General features: G+C 34.0%; 2 protein-coding genes and 1 pseudogene across 2 annotated transcripts; 2 read left to right on the top strand and 1 right to left on the bottom strand.

The window, feature by feature from the left end:
- On the top strand, positions 1-1,619 carry LOC106405718 (annotated as a pseudogene).
- A 1,256-nt stretch (positions 1,620-2,875) lies between these two features.
- On the top strand, positions 2,876-6,504 carry LOC125578411 (putative F-box/LRR-repeat/kelch-repeat protein At1g11620). The gene has a single exon (XM_048741022.1). It carries the CDS (start codon positions 5,278-5,280, stop codon positions 6,436-6,438), a length of 1,161 nt encoding a protein of 386 aa, XP_048596979.1. The 5' UTR covers positions 2,876-5,277; the 3' UTR covers positions 6,439-6,504.
- A 3,179-nt stretch (positions 6,505-9,683) lies between these two features.
- LOC106405699 (zinc finger protein GAI-ASSOCIATED FACTOR 1) lies at positions 9,684-12,191 on the bottom strand. Its single transcript, XM_013846232.3, has 4 exons — positions 11,436-12,191; positions 10,970-11,366; positions 10,704-10,891; positions 9,684-10,414 (listed from the first exon to the last, which is right to left on the bottom strand). Exons 1-4 carry the CDS (start codon positions 11,566-11,568, stop codon positions 9,816-9,818), a joined length of 1,317 nt encoding a protein of 438 aa, XP_013701686.2. The 5' UTR covers positions 11,569-12,191; the 3' UTR covers positions 9,684-9,815.
- Positions 12,192-14,148: the final 1,957 nt, after the last annotated feature.

The raw sequence follows: 14,148 nt of genomic DNA, 5'->3' as shown, positions 1-14,148 counted from the left end.
TGTTCGGCTCGTATTTGGCACTTTTACCATAAGAAATATCACTGAAATATATGAACTTTATTTATCCATGTTTCCTATTATTTTGGTTATTTCCAATTTCCACTTTATCGTCATCTACATTATGTATGTTAGGGTTATAAAACATTGTTCGCATCTTATCTCTCTTTTGACAACCAGGTTCCACGACAATGGCACTGAATCCATATGATTTGGAAGAGGAAATTCTCGCCAGAGTAACATGGAAATATCTTGCGACGTTGAGATGTGCATGTAAGCTTTGGAATAGTCTTATATTGGAAGAGAGACTCAACAAGAAGAACTTGTCGTTTCACATGCACAGCTATAGCGGTGAACATCGTTTTATATTATTAGACACTGGTCCTAAGATATCTGCCTTGGGCATCGAGGAGCAGCAAAACGACGTGTATGATATCTTATATTGGAAGAGAGACTCAACAAGAAGAGATGCGAATGTAATATTATACGATGAATGATATCTTATATTGGAAGCGTTATCGCATATCCTATAATTCAAAAAAGTGAATCACAACGTGGATGATATCTTATATTGGAAGAGAGCCTCAACAAGAAGAACTTGTCGTTTTACATGCACAGCTATAGCGGTGAACATCGGTTTATACTCACAGACCGTGGTCCTATGATTTCTGCCGTGGGCATTGAAGAGCAGCAAAACAACGTGGACGATCCTCCGTCTTTGATCGTCCAAGACTTTACCCTTACAAAAGTCCGACCATGCGAGGCAATTAAGTTGTACAGGGCTGTTCATTGCGATGGTCTGTTGTTGTATGTCATGGAAAACCAGCTTTTGGTTAGGAACCCCTTACTGAAGGAAACGACTTGGATCAAATGAGGTAGTGACTTTCACCAACGTGATGATGCCTACAGCCTTGGATACCTCAGCCATTGTGATTTCAGGATCTTAAGGTTTCGGTGCTAGTAATTCGAGAAATAGACCTTCAAGAGTCGAGGTCTGTGAAGTTGCATCCAAGACATGGAAGGTTATAGATAACATCAGTTTTGATTGGTTCCTTAGTGTGCCATTGTCGATCCTATCTTTGAGAGGAACTCCTTATTGTATAGGCCTTCGAGAAGATCATACAGCCTTCGTACAAAGCTATGATTTTTCCAGTGAAAGGTTTCAGCCCATAATAGATGACCTGCCATTCAGCTATGATGAGATGAATCCTATTGCACTAGAGATTTATAAAGGAGATAGGCTTTCGGTGTTGGAGCAATGTCAATAAACAAGGAAGATATGCATATGGGTGAAGCATTGGCTTATGCTTACTTCTTGGACCAAATTGGTGGTCGTGGACATACCAGAATTTCCGCTTTTATATGCACGTCCCAGCCTCATTTCTACGAATTATTATTTCGACAAAAACGATAGACTCGTCATAACTTGTAATGACACTGGCATGAAGGGACTATCTATTATCAGAGTCATCAACGAGAGGGAATTCGTAGTAACTAAAGCTAATGCAACGGAAACTCGTTTTGCTTTTTTAGGCAGCTACGTTCCTAGCTTTGTTAGGCTTTCAGGGTTTTCGAAGCAAGACACAAGTCGGATTCGCTAGAGAAAACGTAGATTCAACTAGATTTATTGTCTATAAATATATGTGAATAAGACATAGATTTATAGATTTTGATGTGTGAAGTTGATTATGGTTACCCACAATATCTATTGTCTATAAATATATGTGAATAAGAAGTGTACGTCTATTAATACAACTAAGAAAAGTTTTAGCATAAATGTTTCTGAGTTTTTTTCATAAGAAAAACAGATACTAAGGAATATAAAATCTGAAATCCCAAACACTGAGGAAAAGAAAACACCTAAAAACCACTGACATTCAGCTAGACCTGGCCAAATTTTTGGATCCGAAATTCAAAATTGTAACCGATCCAAAATTTAAAATGCCCTACAGAATCCAATCAAACATAGATAGTTGAATGGTACATGGAGTTCAATATCCAAAGAAATGGATACAAATCCAAACCCAAACCCCCGAACCGAACCCAAAATTACGGATATCCAAAAATATTTGATATATCCTCTAGATACTAATCATGTAGCATTACAACATGTTTCGTAGCCACGTGTCAACTAGGATGATTATTAAATACCTTACAACCATAAGTTGGTCCATTCAAATATATATTATACTTTTATTAAACTAACTAACAAATAGATTAGTAGTGTACAAAAGAATGTTCTTAATTTTTTCTTTAAATAAAAACTACGGAATTACTTAATATGGTTAACATATATATAACATTAATGATTATGAATAATACATATTTGATATCAATTTTTGTATCCTCTCTCTTTTTTTTGTTTAATTTTATATTATTAAAAAATAAACAATCACATTAAGTATATAATAATATATTTTTTAGATTTTTCATATATGTTATATTTTGAATTTTTTAAAACGACTCTAAGTTACTAAAAATGGTAAAAGTTTCACATTGAAAATTTTATGATCAATTGTTTAACTTTTTTTTTGTTCAAACAAAGATACAAATGATCATAAATCGTATGAATACAAAGTCTCATTAATAGATATTCATATTATATATATGTACTAATATCATTTAAATTAAATTATATACTATATTAAAATATATAAATATGTAATGCATTGAAAAATTATTGATGAGATCTTAATATTTTAATTTTGAAATTTGTATTGATAAATCTTACTTAAAAGTTTTGTGATTGACGGTTTAAATTTTTGTTACAGCAAATATATAAATTAAATGTTAATAAAATCATATGAGCCAAATAAGTTTCAAACTTTCAAAACTTTCCCAAATTAATCATAAACTTATGTTGACTCAGCAATTTTAAACATCCCAAAGTCAACACATTTTAAACATCCCAAAGTCAACTGTTAATTTTTCTTAAATTTCCGTTAATTAATGAAACAAAGCGTTTTGCTCTATCATTAAAAAACACTAGATATTTTATCCGTGCTACGCGCGGATTGTTTGGTATAATTAAACTTTTTTTTAATTAATTAATTTATATTTATTTTAATAATTTATATTGTAATTTGTAAAGTGATTTTTTGCCTCTGAACTCTCATACTTAAATTTAAAGCAACTAAAAGTTTTATTATCCTTAATAAATAAATAGATTTGTTAGTATATAATTAACAATTAATTAAAAAGAATTTTTATTGATTTGATAATTATCATTGTCTAAAAATAATTTATATTGGGTTATAAAGTCTTCATATCTTAAATAAATAATTAGGTTTGTTAATATATTATCATAAATTAAAATGATTTTTTATTTGTTAATTATCATTATATAAAAATAATTTATATTGTGTTATCCAAAATTAATATTTTACATCATTATTTTTTTTTTAAATAAAAGAGATATATCTCTCTATATATATTGTATATAATTTTATATATACATAAGTGTTTTTAATATTCTTACACGATAAAGGATAATTTTACTATAATAAATAACTTTGTGATATGTAAAAAATTAATATTTATTTTCTTACTAAATATTTCAAATGCATGAGTATTTTTAAATTGTATGTTATGTGATAAAATAATTTTCTATGATAAAAAAACTCTGTATGTTTGATTTAATATTAAATATTCTGAACATATGAAAATAGTTTATTCTAGTGATATTTGAATTGATAATATATTTATTTATATGCAATTATTGTGTTTGCAACCAGTGTACCATTGCAACAAAACTCTTTCTTGAGGTCCTTAAGTAAAAAAACATGAACCTAATAATGGAATCAGTTGAACCTCCTAGACCAACAGTCTAAGCCATGTTAACATCTAAGCTCATTTCCTGCGAAAAAACACAAACAATCAATACAATTTCTCAGTGGACGTTTGAGCTAGTTGTAACTCTCTAAACCAAGAACCTTACTTCTTCGTTATATCACTCTAAATAATCATTGCTCGGTAGGCTTCTGAAGCTATCCTCTTTGGAAAGTATTGACCTTATTTTCATCTTAAAAAATCTGCAATAACTTGAAATTAAGAATCTTATAACAGGATTGAAAGCAATACAATAACAGCATGTACACATAACTTACATAGAAACTATTTTACCTTAAATATATGCCTCCCTGGATCTTCTCAATCGTAGGCGGATCCAGCGACGTCACATTATAAAAAAATATTTACATTAAGTACAATTAGATAAATTGTAAGCTAATTATTGAAGAAATTACAAATTTTAGTATGGGGCAAGTGCCACCCCTATGTTCTTTGCGTCCGCCCCTGGTAACCTGCACACAACAATGAAGAACTATTTCTTCTTACTAATGCTTTAAAAGAAAAAGAGAAGAGAGATTACATTCAAGACAGCACCAGAGTTGGAAACTTGAGAGGAAGGGATACAATTAATGGGTTTGCTTCTGTAAGGAATTCTGCAAAGTTAATGGAAGCTTTTCCTAGAAAAGCCAATTTCGAAGAACCCTAAAACCAATTTTGGAGAAAGAAAACCTTGTTGTAGCCTTCCCGATTTGAAAGCCATTTTCTGAGGTGCTTATACGGTTTTCAGTATTTTGGCTAGGGGAAGAGAATGTGAATATGAGTATAAATAAGTGAAAAGCGGAGGAATTTTGGTATGAAATAGACCTAAGTCAATTGATAACATTGCCATATGTGTATAAGAAAATGTTCATTTTCCATCAAATAGTTTAATATCTTAAATAACAATGCTTAGTTTCATGTGTGTTTCGGAAATATTATTATCCGAGTAAGTGTTCGTTTTTAAACTTTGATTATGGCTTCTTGTAGGAAATAAGAAAGTTTATAAAGCAAAAGAAAAAACAAAAAAGTTTATAAAGCTTGAGGTCTGCTATTATATGATAGTTTAATGATGCGATCTATGAATCTTAGGGTGAAAACAGTTATGAGCATTAGTTGGGCTTTAAAAACTTTGATTTGAGAAAATCACTGGACTGATAGGTTAGTTTAAAAGTTGTCGTGTTTTGCTGTAAAGAATAGAAATTTTCTCAAAAAGTTGTCGTGTTTTGCTTTTGTGTTGACAATAAAGAATAGAAATTTTCTCAAAAAAAAAAGAAAACACAGAGAATAGGAAACTATCAATAACTTAAATATAGAAACTTTATTTATCCAAGTTTCGTATTATTTTTTAGATTTCCAATTTCTAGTTTATCGTCATCTATCATATATATATGTATGTTACGGTTATAAAACATTGTTAGCATCTTACCTCTTTGTTGACCAGGTTCCACGACAATGGCACTGAAGCTACCATATGATTTGGAAGAGGAAATTCTCGCCAGAGTTCCATGGAAATATCTTGCAACGTTGAGATGTGTATGTAAGCTTTGGAATAGTCTTATTTTGGAGGAGAGACTCAACAAGAAGAACTTGTCGTTTCACATGCATAGCTATAGCGGTGAACATCGGTTTATACTCACCGACCATGGTGGTCCTAAGATCTCTGCCGTGGGCATTGAGGAGCAGCAAAACAACGTGGACGATCCTCCGTCTTTGATCGTCGAAGACTTTACCCTTAGAAAAGCTCGAACATGTAGTCCAATTAGTGTGTACAGGGCTGTTCATTGCGATGGTCTGTTGTTGTGTGTCATGGAAAACCAGCTTCTAGTTTGGAACCCCTTACTGAAGGAAACGACTTGGATCAAATGCGGTAGTGACTTTCACCAACGTGATGATGCCTACAGCCTTGGATACCTCAGCCATTGTGATTTCAGGATCTTAAGGTTTCGGTGTGCTAGTAATTCGAGAAATAGACCTTCAAGAGTCGAGGTCTGTGAAGTTGCATCCAAGACATGGAAGGTTATAGATAACATCAGTTTTGATTGGTTCCTTAGTGTGCCATTGTCGATCCTGTCTCTGAGAGGAACTCCTTATTGTATAGGTCTTCGAGAAGATCATACAGCTTTCGTACAAAGCTATGACTTTTACAAAGAGAGTTTTCAGCCCATAGATGACCTGCCATTCAGCTATGATGAGTTGAATCCTATTGCACTAGAGATTTATAAAGGAGATAGGCTTTCGGTGTTGGAGCAATGTCACAAAACAAGGAAGATATGCATATGGGTGAAGCATTGGCTCATGCTTACTTCTTGGACCAAATTATTGGTCGTGGACATACCAGAGTTTCCGCTGTTATATCCACGTCCCACCCTCCTTTCTACGAATTATTATTTCGACAAAAACGATAAACTCGTCATAACTTATAAGCACTTTGGCATGAAGGGACTGTCTATTATCAGAGTCGTCAACGACAAGGAGTTCCAAGTAATTAAAGCTAATGTATCGGAAATTCGTTTGCCTTTTTTATGCAGCTACGTTCCAAGCTTAGTTAGGCTTCCAGGGTTTTGGAAGCAAGACACCAGTCGGATTCGTTGGAGAAAACGTAGATTCAACTAGTTTGTGTTTAAGTATATATATTATATAATATATATTTGTTCTTTTTCGAAAGAGTGTTGAATTTATTCAAGCAAAAAATACATTTTATAAACTAGTGCAGTTTTAATCTAGCATTAGATGATAATCCGCGCACATGTGCCGAATGATTTTTTTTTTTATAATAATGTTTGTTTGTTAAATTTAACATTTTGCAACACTATTGTTAAATGACGAATACAAATGTTGGTCTCTTTAAATCGAGATCTTCTCAGTATACTGTTTCTTCATCATGGACAAGCTTTGAATCACATACTCGTAACAAACTCTTGCCTTGTCGTTCTGTTTCTCAAGAGTCATTAAACTAACCGGTTAAGGAGACGATTCTTGAGGGTTCATGACGGTCTTTTTCCCCATCACCACCATTAGTGACTGATGATACACAGGCTTGTGTTAGAGGACGATGTAAGGCAATTACTGGAAGATGAATTAGAGGCAGAAGAATAGAAATCTTCAGCAACAAGGAGCTGGGATCTAAATCACTGAAAGAAACATAATATCCTCCTGATCCGTTTGGGTGATGCTGATGATTCCACAGCTAGAAGGCATGATCTTCAGGACAGGAGTGATGACCATTTATTTGAAAACAATGTCAAGAAAGGTTTGGAGTCTTGACTCTTTGGAGCTAACAGCAGAAGCTTTCTAAGTCTGACCATTCCTGCTTTAGATATACTATTCCAGCCAAGGAACGCCAAAGCTTCAAGGCGTTACATGCGTGAAGAAAATCAGAGGATGACTTTGTGGATTTGGATAAGGCCACAAAGAAAGATAACTTATAATAGATTTATGTTTACCATACACACACGCAAACACAAACAAAAGGTTCATCATACATTGAGATTAAGATGGCGCAAGTGATAAAATAAAGGTGATAACATTGTATTATCAAAGGATTCATAAACACCAAAGAGCTTCTTAGTCTTTTGGAGAGAGAATGATTGGAGAGAGAACGAGCCTCTTCTCCTTCATTAAAGCCGTGACCCTCTCCTTCGTCGTCGCCTCCTTCATCCTCCTCAAAGCCATGACCTTCTTCACGATCCTCTTTATCTTCTTAAAAGCCCTGACCTTGCGCCCTATCTCGGGGGCAAACTCAATCGTAATAGCTGGGCGGGTATAGCCAATACGACGACTAGATTGACCGGGGGCAAGGGAATGGTTCCTTCTGGCTGTGGCTAAGCGCCTAGTAGTTATTCTGAATCCTCTCACTTCACTTCTATGAAGACCCAGAGCCGAAGTTTCTTCATGTTCTTCGGAAAAATAGATATTAGCACGCTTGTCGTCAATGTAAACATGTGTTATCCCTCCACAAGAAGAGAAATGTTCTCTCAAAACACTCTCGACTTCATCTTCAGGAAGGGAAGTGTCATACCCCCAAACCGCAATGCCAAATTTAAATTTCTTGTCCTTGAGTAGGGCGTCAAACAGAGATTTTTTATAACGTTGTGCCATCAGGTATTCCTCCTCTTCGTCCACGGGTGCAGACTTAACAAGGGCGTTCCAATCTCCGATGTCACTTCCATTAAGTTGCAACGCTTTCTCTTGTGCGTCATGTCCAAAAAGAATAACAAAAGCACGTCTGTCGACAATAGGGTCTGTGGGAACAATAACCCTAAAGACTTGGCCACATGATTCCAAGTGATTAACCAATTCTCTCCTGATTTCATCCTCAGGTCGATAAGGATTGAATCCTTCAACAGACATCCTAACCTGGGGCCTTGAGTTCCTCTCGAGGAAGGCTTCCCGAGCAGCCTCACTTTCGAACCTTATCGGCCCCTTGAGGACCTAATCTGGCTAGTGTACGTGTCCATGGAGAAGTTGATCTAACCTTAGGCTGCCGCTTTTGCGATATATTTTTCAGATTCAATCATTCAAAAAATCTTTATTTTAATTTATTTGTTAAGAAACTTATATAATTGATTATCATGAACGATGAATACTATATAAGGCTTTCAGCCCATTTAAGCACCATACCAATCAAAGTCTGATGAGAAAGAATATATAATTGCATGCAGTGGACCCTCTCTCTAACAGAACTATCTCTCTTTAAAAGCTCTCAAGCGCAAAGATCCTTTTTCCGGTCCAGCAATAAGCGGTGCAGGAGGTTACTCTTTTTTCTTTTTGCCTATCTCTCCATCGTTGATTTTCTGTTCGATATGCATCTTACTTTGAACCTGGTTGTCTCTCACCGGAATGGCTTTACGTGGCGGTGTTTTGGAGGAGCGGCAAGACTGCAGATCGACAGAGGCGGAAGGAGTCCGGCTTCGGTAACGTAGGATCCAATTATGTAATCCCCTTTTTAGTTAATTAAAAATTATACTAGGTGTCTTCCTCTAAAAAAATTTAAAATATTGTTAACAGATAAATATAAATTATATTTTAAAATAAAATTTTATTAATATTGCAATTTTTTTTTTCGTATCAATATTTTAATATAAATTTGATTTAATTAAACATAAAAATTATACTTAAGAATATGCATGTATATATTTGAAATGATAATCTTAGATAGATTTTTCTATCTATTCATTTTAATTAAATATATTAAATAAATTTGTAAAAGTTGCATAATTACCAAAAATTAAAATTAAACAATATTTATAAATAATGATTTTACGATTAAATTTTTATAGTTTTCTAAAAAAATTGTATACATTTTTGAAAATTTTAGTAATAAAATTGTATAATTTAAAAATATATAATTAAATTATATTTCGAAATTTATAATACCATATTTGAATATATTTATTTTAATGATGATTTATGAGTTGTTCCCATATTCTAAAAAAAAATTCAAAAATATAAGTTGACATTAAATGTAATCTATGAATTATTACCGTATTTTAAAAAGTTTACCAAAAATATAAATTAATATTAAATGTAATTGTCAATGTCATATTAAACTATAAAACATGACATCAATTTTAGTAGACATGTCATATTTGTTTTGTGAAATTGATTGTACAAAGGACAAGTGGCAAAACCACTTCATATAGTATAGGGATTTGAGATTTAAAAAAAAATGCATGCAGTGGGCCTCTATGTTTTTAAACAATTTAGTATCAAATCAAGATACTAGATTTAACAATTGATTCGTGGGCCTCTATGTGTCTAAATTCAGTAGCATATGTTATTTGTTGGGCTGTCATCATATTAAATAAGATTATCATTATGGACCTACAATACGATAGACACAGCCGGAGAAAAAAATATTAACTGCAAAGTAATATAAATTTAAACCTTCTCACAAAGGAAGTTTTCATTCGTGTACTCAACACCCACTAAGCTAATGACGTTCTTATGTCATAATGTCATGAATGATATCACACGAAGTTTGACTGTACTTATGATGTTCTTCTACCAATGTCATTTCCTGAAAACTCTCCCGACCCAAATGTCGCCAACGCATCGATGCTACCTCCTCTTGGTCCAGCTAGAGTGGATCCAGGACCACCTCCGTTACCAACCGCTCTACCTAACCCGAGAAAGTCTAACGTTGTTTGTTTCGGACCAAACACAGATGAATTCCCCATCATAAGCTCTTTCAAACCCGAGCTGCTTTCACCTCCACAAGGCAGTCCCAATGCTAGACCATTGGGGACTATTGAGTCCATAGAAGGTGAAGTTGATGAAACTATGCCTAACCCGCGAAGCAATGAACCACCTGAAGAAGCAGCTCCCATTTGAGCTGCCTTTTGAAGCAGAGCGGTAGCTGACATAGCCGGCTGAGTTGGGAACCGCGGTGAGCAGAGAAAAGATGGTCCGTGACTCGTTGAGAGACCCAAAGAGATGGGTTCAATGGATGAAGACGGCGCGAATAGAGACTGTGAGCAAGAAGACGCGTACATACTTGGAGAAGCTGATGAAGAATCGAAGTAAACACCGTTTAAACCTGTTGGTTCTTGAGCTTCTTGCAAGACTTCACGTGGGGTTTTTGGAGATTCTGCAAGGAAAAAACCGTATAAAAAGTTTGCGACTACCAAAACAAAATAAAACTTTGCGACTACTTTTCTATAGTAAAATATAAAAACAAAAATGTGGATTGACAAAAATAATAAAACTAATCAATCATATCTTTTGATTTCTTTATCATAAAGAAAGAATCAATCAAACTCTCTAACACAAAAACTAACCAAACGAGTTATGTTCTTAATCAGGTAACAGAAATAAATAATATATACGGACGCTACGGACAAAAACATACTAAACTCCAAGAACACCGACCAGTTTACCTGGTCGCTTAATGGCTATAGTAGGCTGAGTTTCCACCGGAGCAGCAGCCAAGGAAGGTTTCGGGTCGGGTACAGGTTTCTTCCGGGTCAAAATTTCAGGACTCTGCTTCTTACCATGAGTATGGCTTCTCACACTTTCTTCAGCCAAAGCATCACAGAAAGCTCTATGCGTCATAAAGCTATCTCTCCTACAAAGAGAAACAACTAATCAGAGATCACACATAGAGAGATCAGATATAATTGTTTTTATTAAGGAGTTAATTTACCTAGAGAAGAGAGTACCACAATCGCATTTATACTCTTTAGTACCACAGATCTTAGAATGAGCTTTCCAGTCAGACACAACAGCGTATCTCTTGGAGCATTTGTCGCATTTCCACTTCTTCTCGCCGTGTTTCCGACAAAAGTGTTTCTTGATCCCGGTGAGATCTCCCAAAGCGCGTGAAGGGTCGTGGTGAACACAGCTCGTCTCGGGACACACGTAAACCTTCTTCTTGACTTCTTGGCTCGATTTCTGCCTGAGTTTCCACGGTAAGTTATGGCCGCGACGGTGAAGCTGAAGGTTCTGGTCTCTCTGGAAGCCTTTGTTGCAGATTTCGCAGACGAATCTGTTCGTTGCTAGTAGAGTCTTCGGTGATAAAGCTATCACTTCTGAGTTCGGATCTGTACAAAAAAAAAAAGAATCAGTAAAAGAATCAGTGATTTGAGTTAAAGATTGGATTTTTATGTTACCGGGCATGCCAGGGAGGTTTCGTTTCTTCTTTGCGGCGGATTTGGGAAGTGGGTTTTGTTGGTTTCCGGTGGAGGAGACACTTGCCTCGCCGGAGACTGTGGAGGACTTGTCTAAATCTACCGGCATCTTCATAAAAATCAAAACTTTTTTTTCTCTCTCTCTTTCTAGTTTGATTCTTTGAAGGAAGAGGGTGGAAAATAAATAAAAAGTAAATGAAGAATCGTCGTCAACCAAGTTTCAACCTTGAGGGTTCATCTTTTTTACTCTCTCTCTCTCTCTCTCTCTCTCTCTCTCTCTCTCTATTCTCCTCCGTTGTTCTTCAGCTACCAGTCAATCTGCTTTTCGTAAAAAAAAAAGCTCTCTTTTTAGGTACCTACCTTTTCTGATAACGATTAAAATGAGAAATTTTAATAAATGTAAAAAAGAACTTTCTTTTCATTTAAAGCCAGAAAACTCCTCCTCCATGCGAGTTCTCAGATCCTACGGCTGAGATTTCACCGGGAAATAGACTAGCCGTTGATCTTTCTCTGCTTTTTTTTTTCTTTTCTGAGAGAAGAGGAAGAAGAATAAGGCGGCTCGTGAGATTTCGTGTGAAGGAAAGCTACGACAATCCTTTTGTTTTCTTTTGGCTCCCTTTGGTTCTTCTTCCGAGACAAAGGAGCCTTTCTTCTCCTTCCTTCCTTCCTTCTCTCTCTATCAGCACAATTATTATTACTTTTTTTTCTCTTTTATCGCCTTTCAACTTTTCAACACTTTGGATAATATTTTAAAATTTGGATTTTTTTTTAAATAATTGTTTTGAGCAATCTGAAAAGAAATATTTTGTCGATCCTTGTGGGGTTTGAGTGTTGTCAAGTATCTATCTTGATTCTGGACTCTCATGCATTATTTAATATTATGGAGAAAAATATCAATCTCACTGTCTTTTTAGCTAATCATATTATCGACTACTCATTCAAATTTAAATGGTAAGAGAAAGAAACCAAAAAAAGTTACTAGATAGAGTAGATTCGTATCAGACTGTCGGTACATGTTTTGAACATTGCATTCCAAAGCCTATACAATAATTTTGAGTGTGTAAACATGTTTCATACTCTCCGAAATAGGAACCATTTAATAGATTTATTATTAGCGAAAGAAACTATGACCATATACATTATTTTCTTCTATATAGATCATGTACGGTCAGATGGATAGAGATGTTTTCCGGAAAAATGTTTTATATGACCAAAATTTGGTCTAGTAAAATGGATATCTGACAAAAAAAAAGGATTTGTATCAGTGATTTCATTATATCTATATTCCATATATGAAAAGAAAACGTTTATTCTTGTGATGGGTTCAAACCATATTTGGTTTGAAAATTAAAATATCTGAATGCTGATTTCAGATCTGAAAAAATGATATATAAAGCGCAGAAATTCTTACAAAATTTATTAATTAATATATCACAAAATTAACTAAGTTCTACAGTTATCAAATAGAACATGTAATTTTAACGGGGTCATATGTTCTTCTTGTTCTTGTGTCATCATCATCCAAGTTCAAGTTTTCATATATTATAGTATTAATAATTCAAAAATATTAATAGTATTACTATGCAAATCCAAATTTACTAGAAAAAGAAAGAGTTGGTTTTTGTTTGCAATAATAATAACAATAATAAATAAGTTAAAAGATTCACTGCCTTTGTCCTTAAGTGAGGACAGTGGAGGAGTTACCGCCCCGTTGCTGGTCCAAAGACCTACGTTGAAAAAGTAATTTCCATATTTGTCGATAAACAACAAAATAAAGAAGATAAGCAATTACGGCAATTTTGAAGTTATGGTCGCTTTTGTCGTCTAGTTACATGATCAAAATTTTCACTTTGATGTGTTCTGGTTATCATAATAACTATTAGTCTATTACTCATTTAATGCAGTTCATCGCGTTATTTGTTGACTTTGACCTGTTAGTATATCTACATGCTATACTGTTACGTGATTTTGATTTACAAGCTTCGTTGAGTATTTTAGGTGTTAAGATGCCATCACCTGTAGGCGGTAGTGTATTTTAAGTTCATCAGGACCGTTCTATAGAATTCGAACCAGATAACACATTTTTAACAATAATTAATTATCATCTTTGCAATAAAATATGTATTGGTTATCTTTCTACTTTTGAATTTGATAAAAAAAAAGTTAAGGGAGCTTTTTAGTGCAATATCCATCAAAAACTAGTGTTTGACTTTACAGATTTATTCGAATTTTAAAATAGTAACATTATTTTAGGCGTGACAAGGTCCCTCAAAATTCCAGAGAACACTATTTTGCCAGCTTTGAAATTCCATTTCCTACAAAAAAAGGGGTTCAGCGACTTCAGCCACTATAAGCAATTAAAGAAGCAATAGTTTTTGCTCCTTTTGAATTTTGTTAGAATATGCTATTAAATAGAGACACATTGACATATAAAAATATTTTTTTTTTTTTGGTAGGACATACATATAAAAATATTAGAAGATTATTAAAGTCTTTAGTAAATATTTATAGCCTCCAAAATTTTAGAATCAATCATAAATGTATTTTGTTAACATATCTATACAGCAGGATCTTATTGTCTTTTTTACCTTAGCTGCTTTTTTTTTACTAACATTACATGTTTTATTAAGGACAATTAAGTAATATTAATAACATATTTATATTGAGTCATTTTTGTGGATCAAGTCCACGTTAG

This window comes from Brassica napus, chromosome A9 (assembly GCF_020379485.1).
Source record: "Brassica napus cultivar Da-Ae chromosome A9, Da-Ae, whole genome shotgun sequence".
NCBI lineage: Eukaryota > Viridiplantae > Streptophyta > Magnoliopsida > Brassicales > Brassicaceae > Brassica > Brassica napus.
This window is presented reverse-complemented; position numbering and strand designations above follow the sequence as displayed.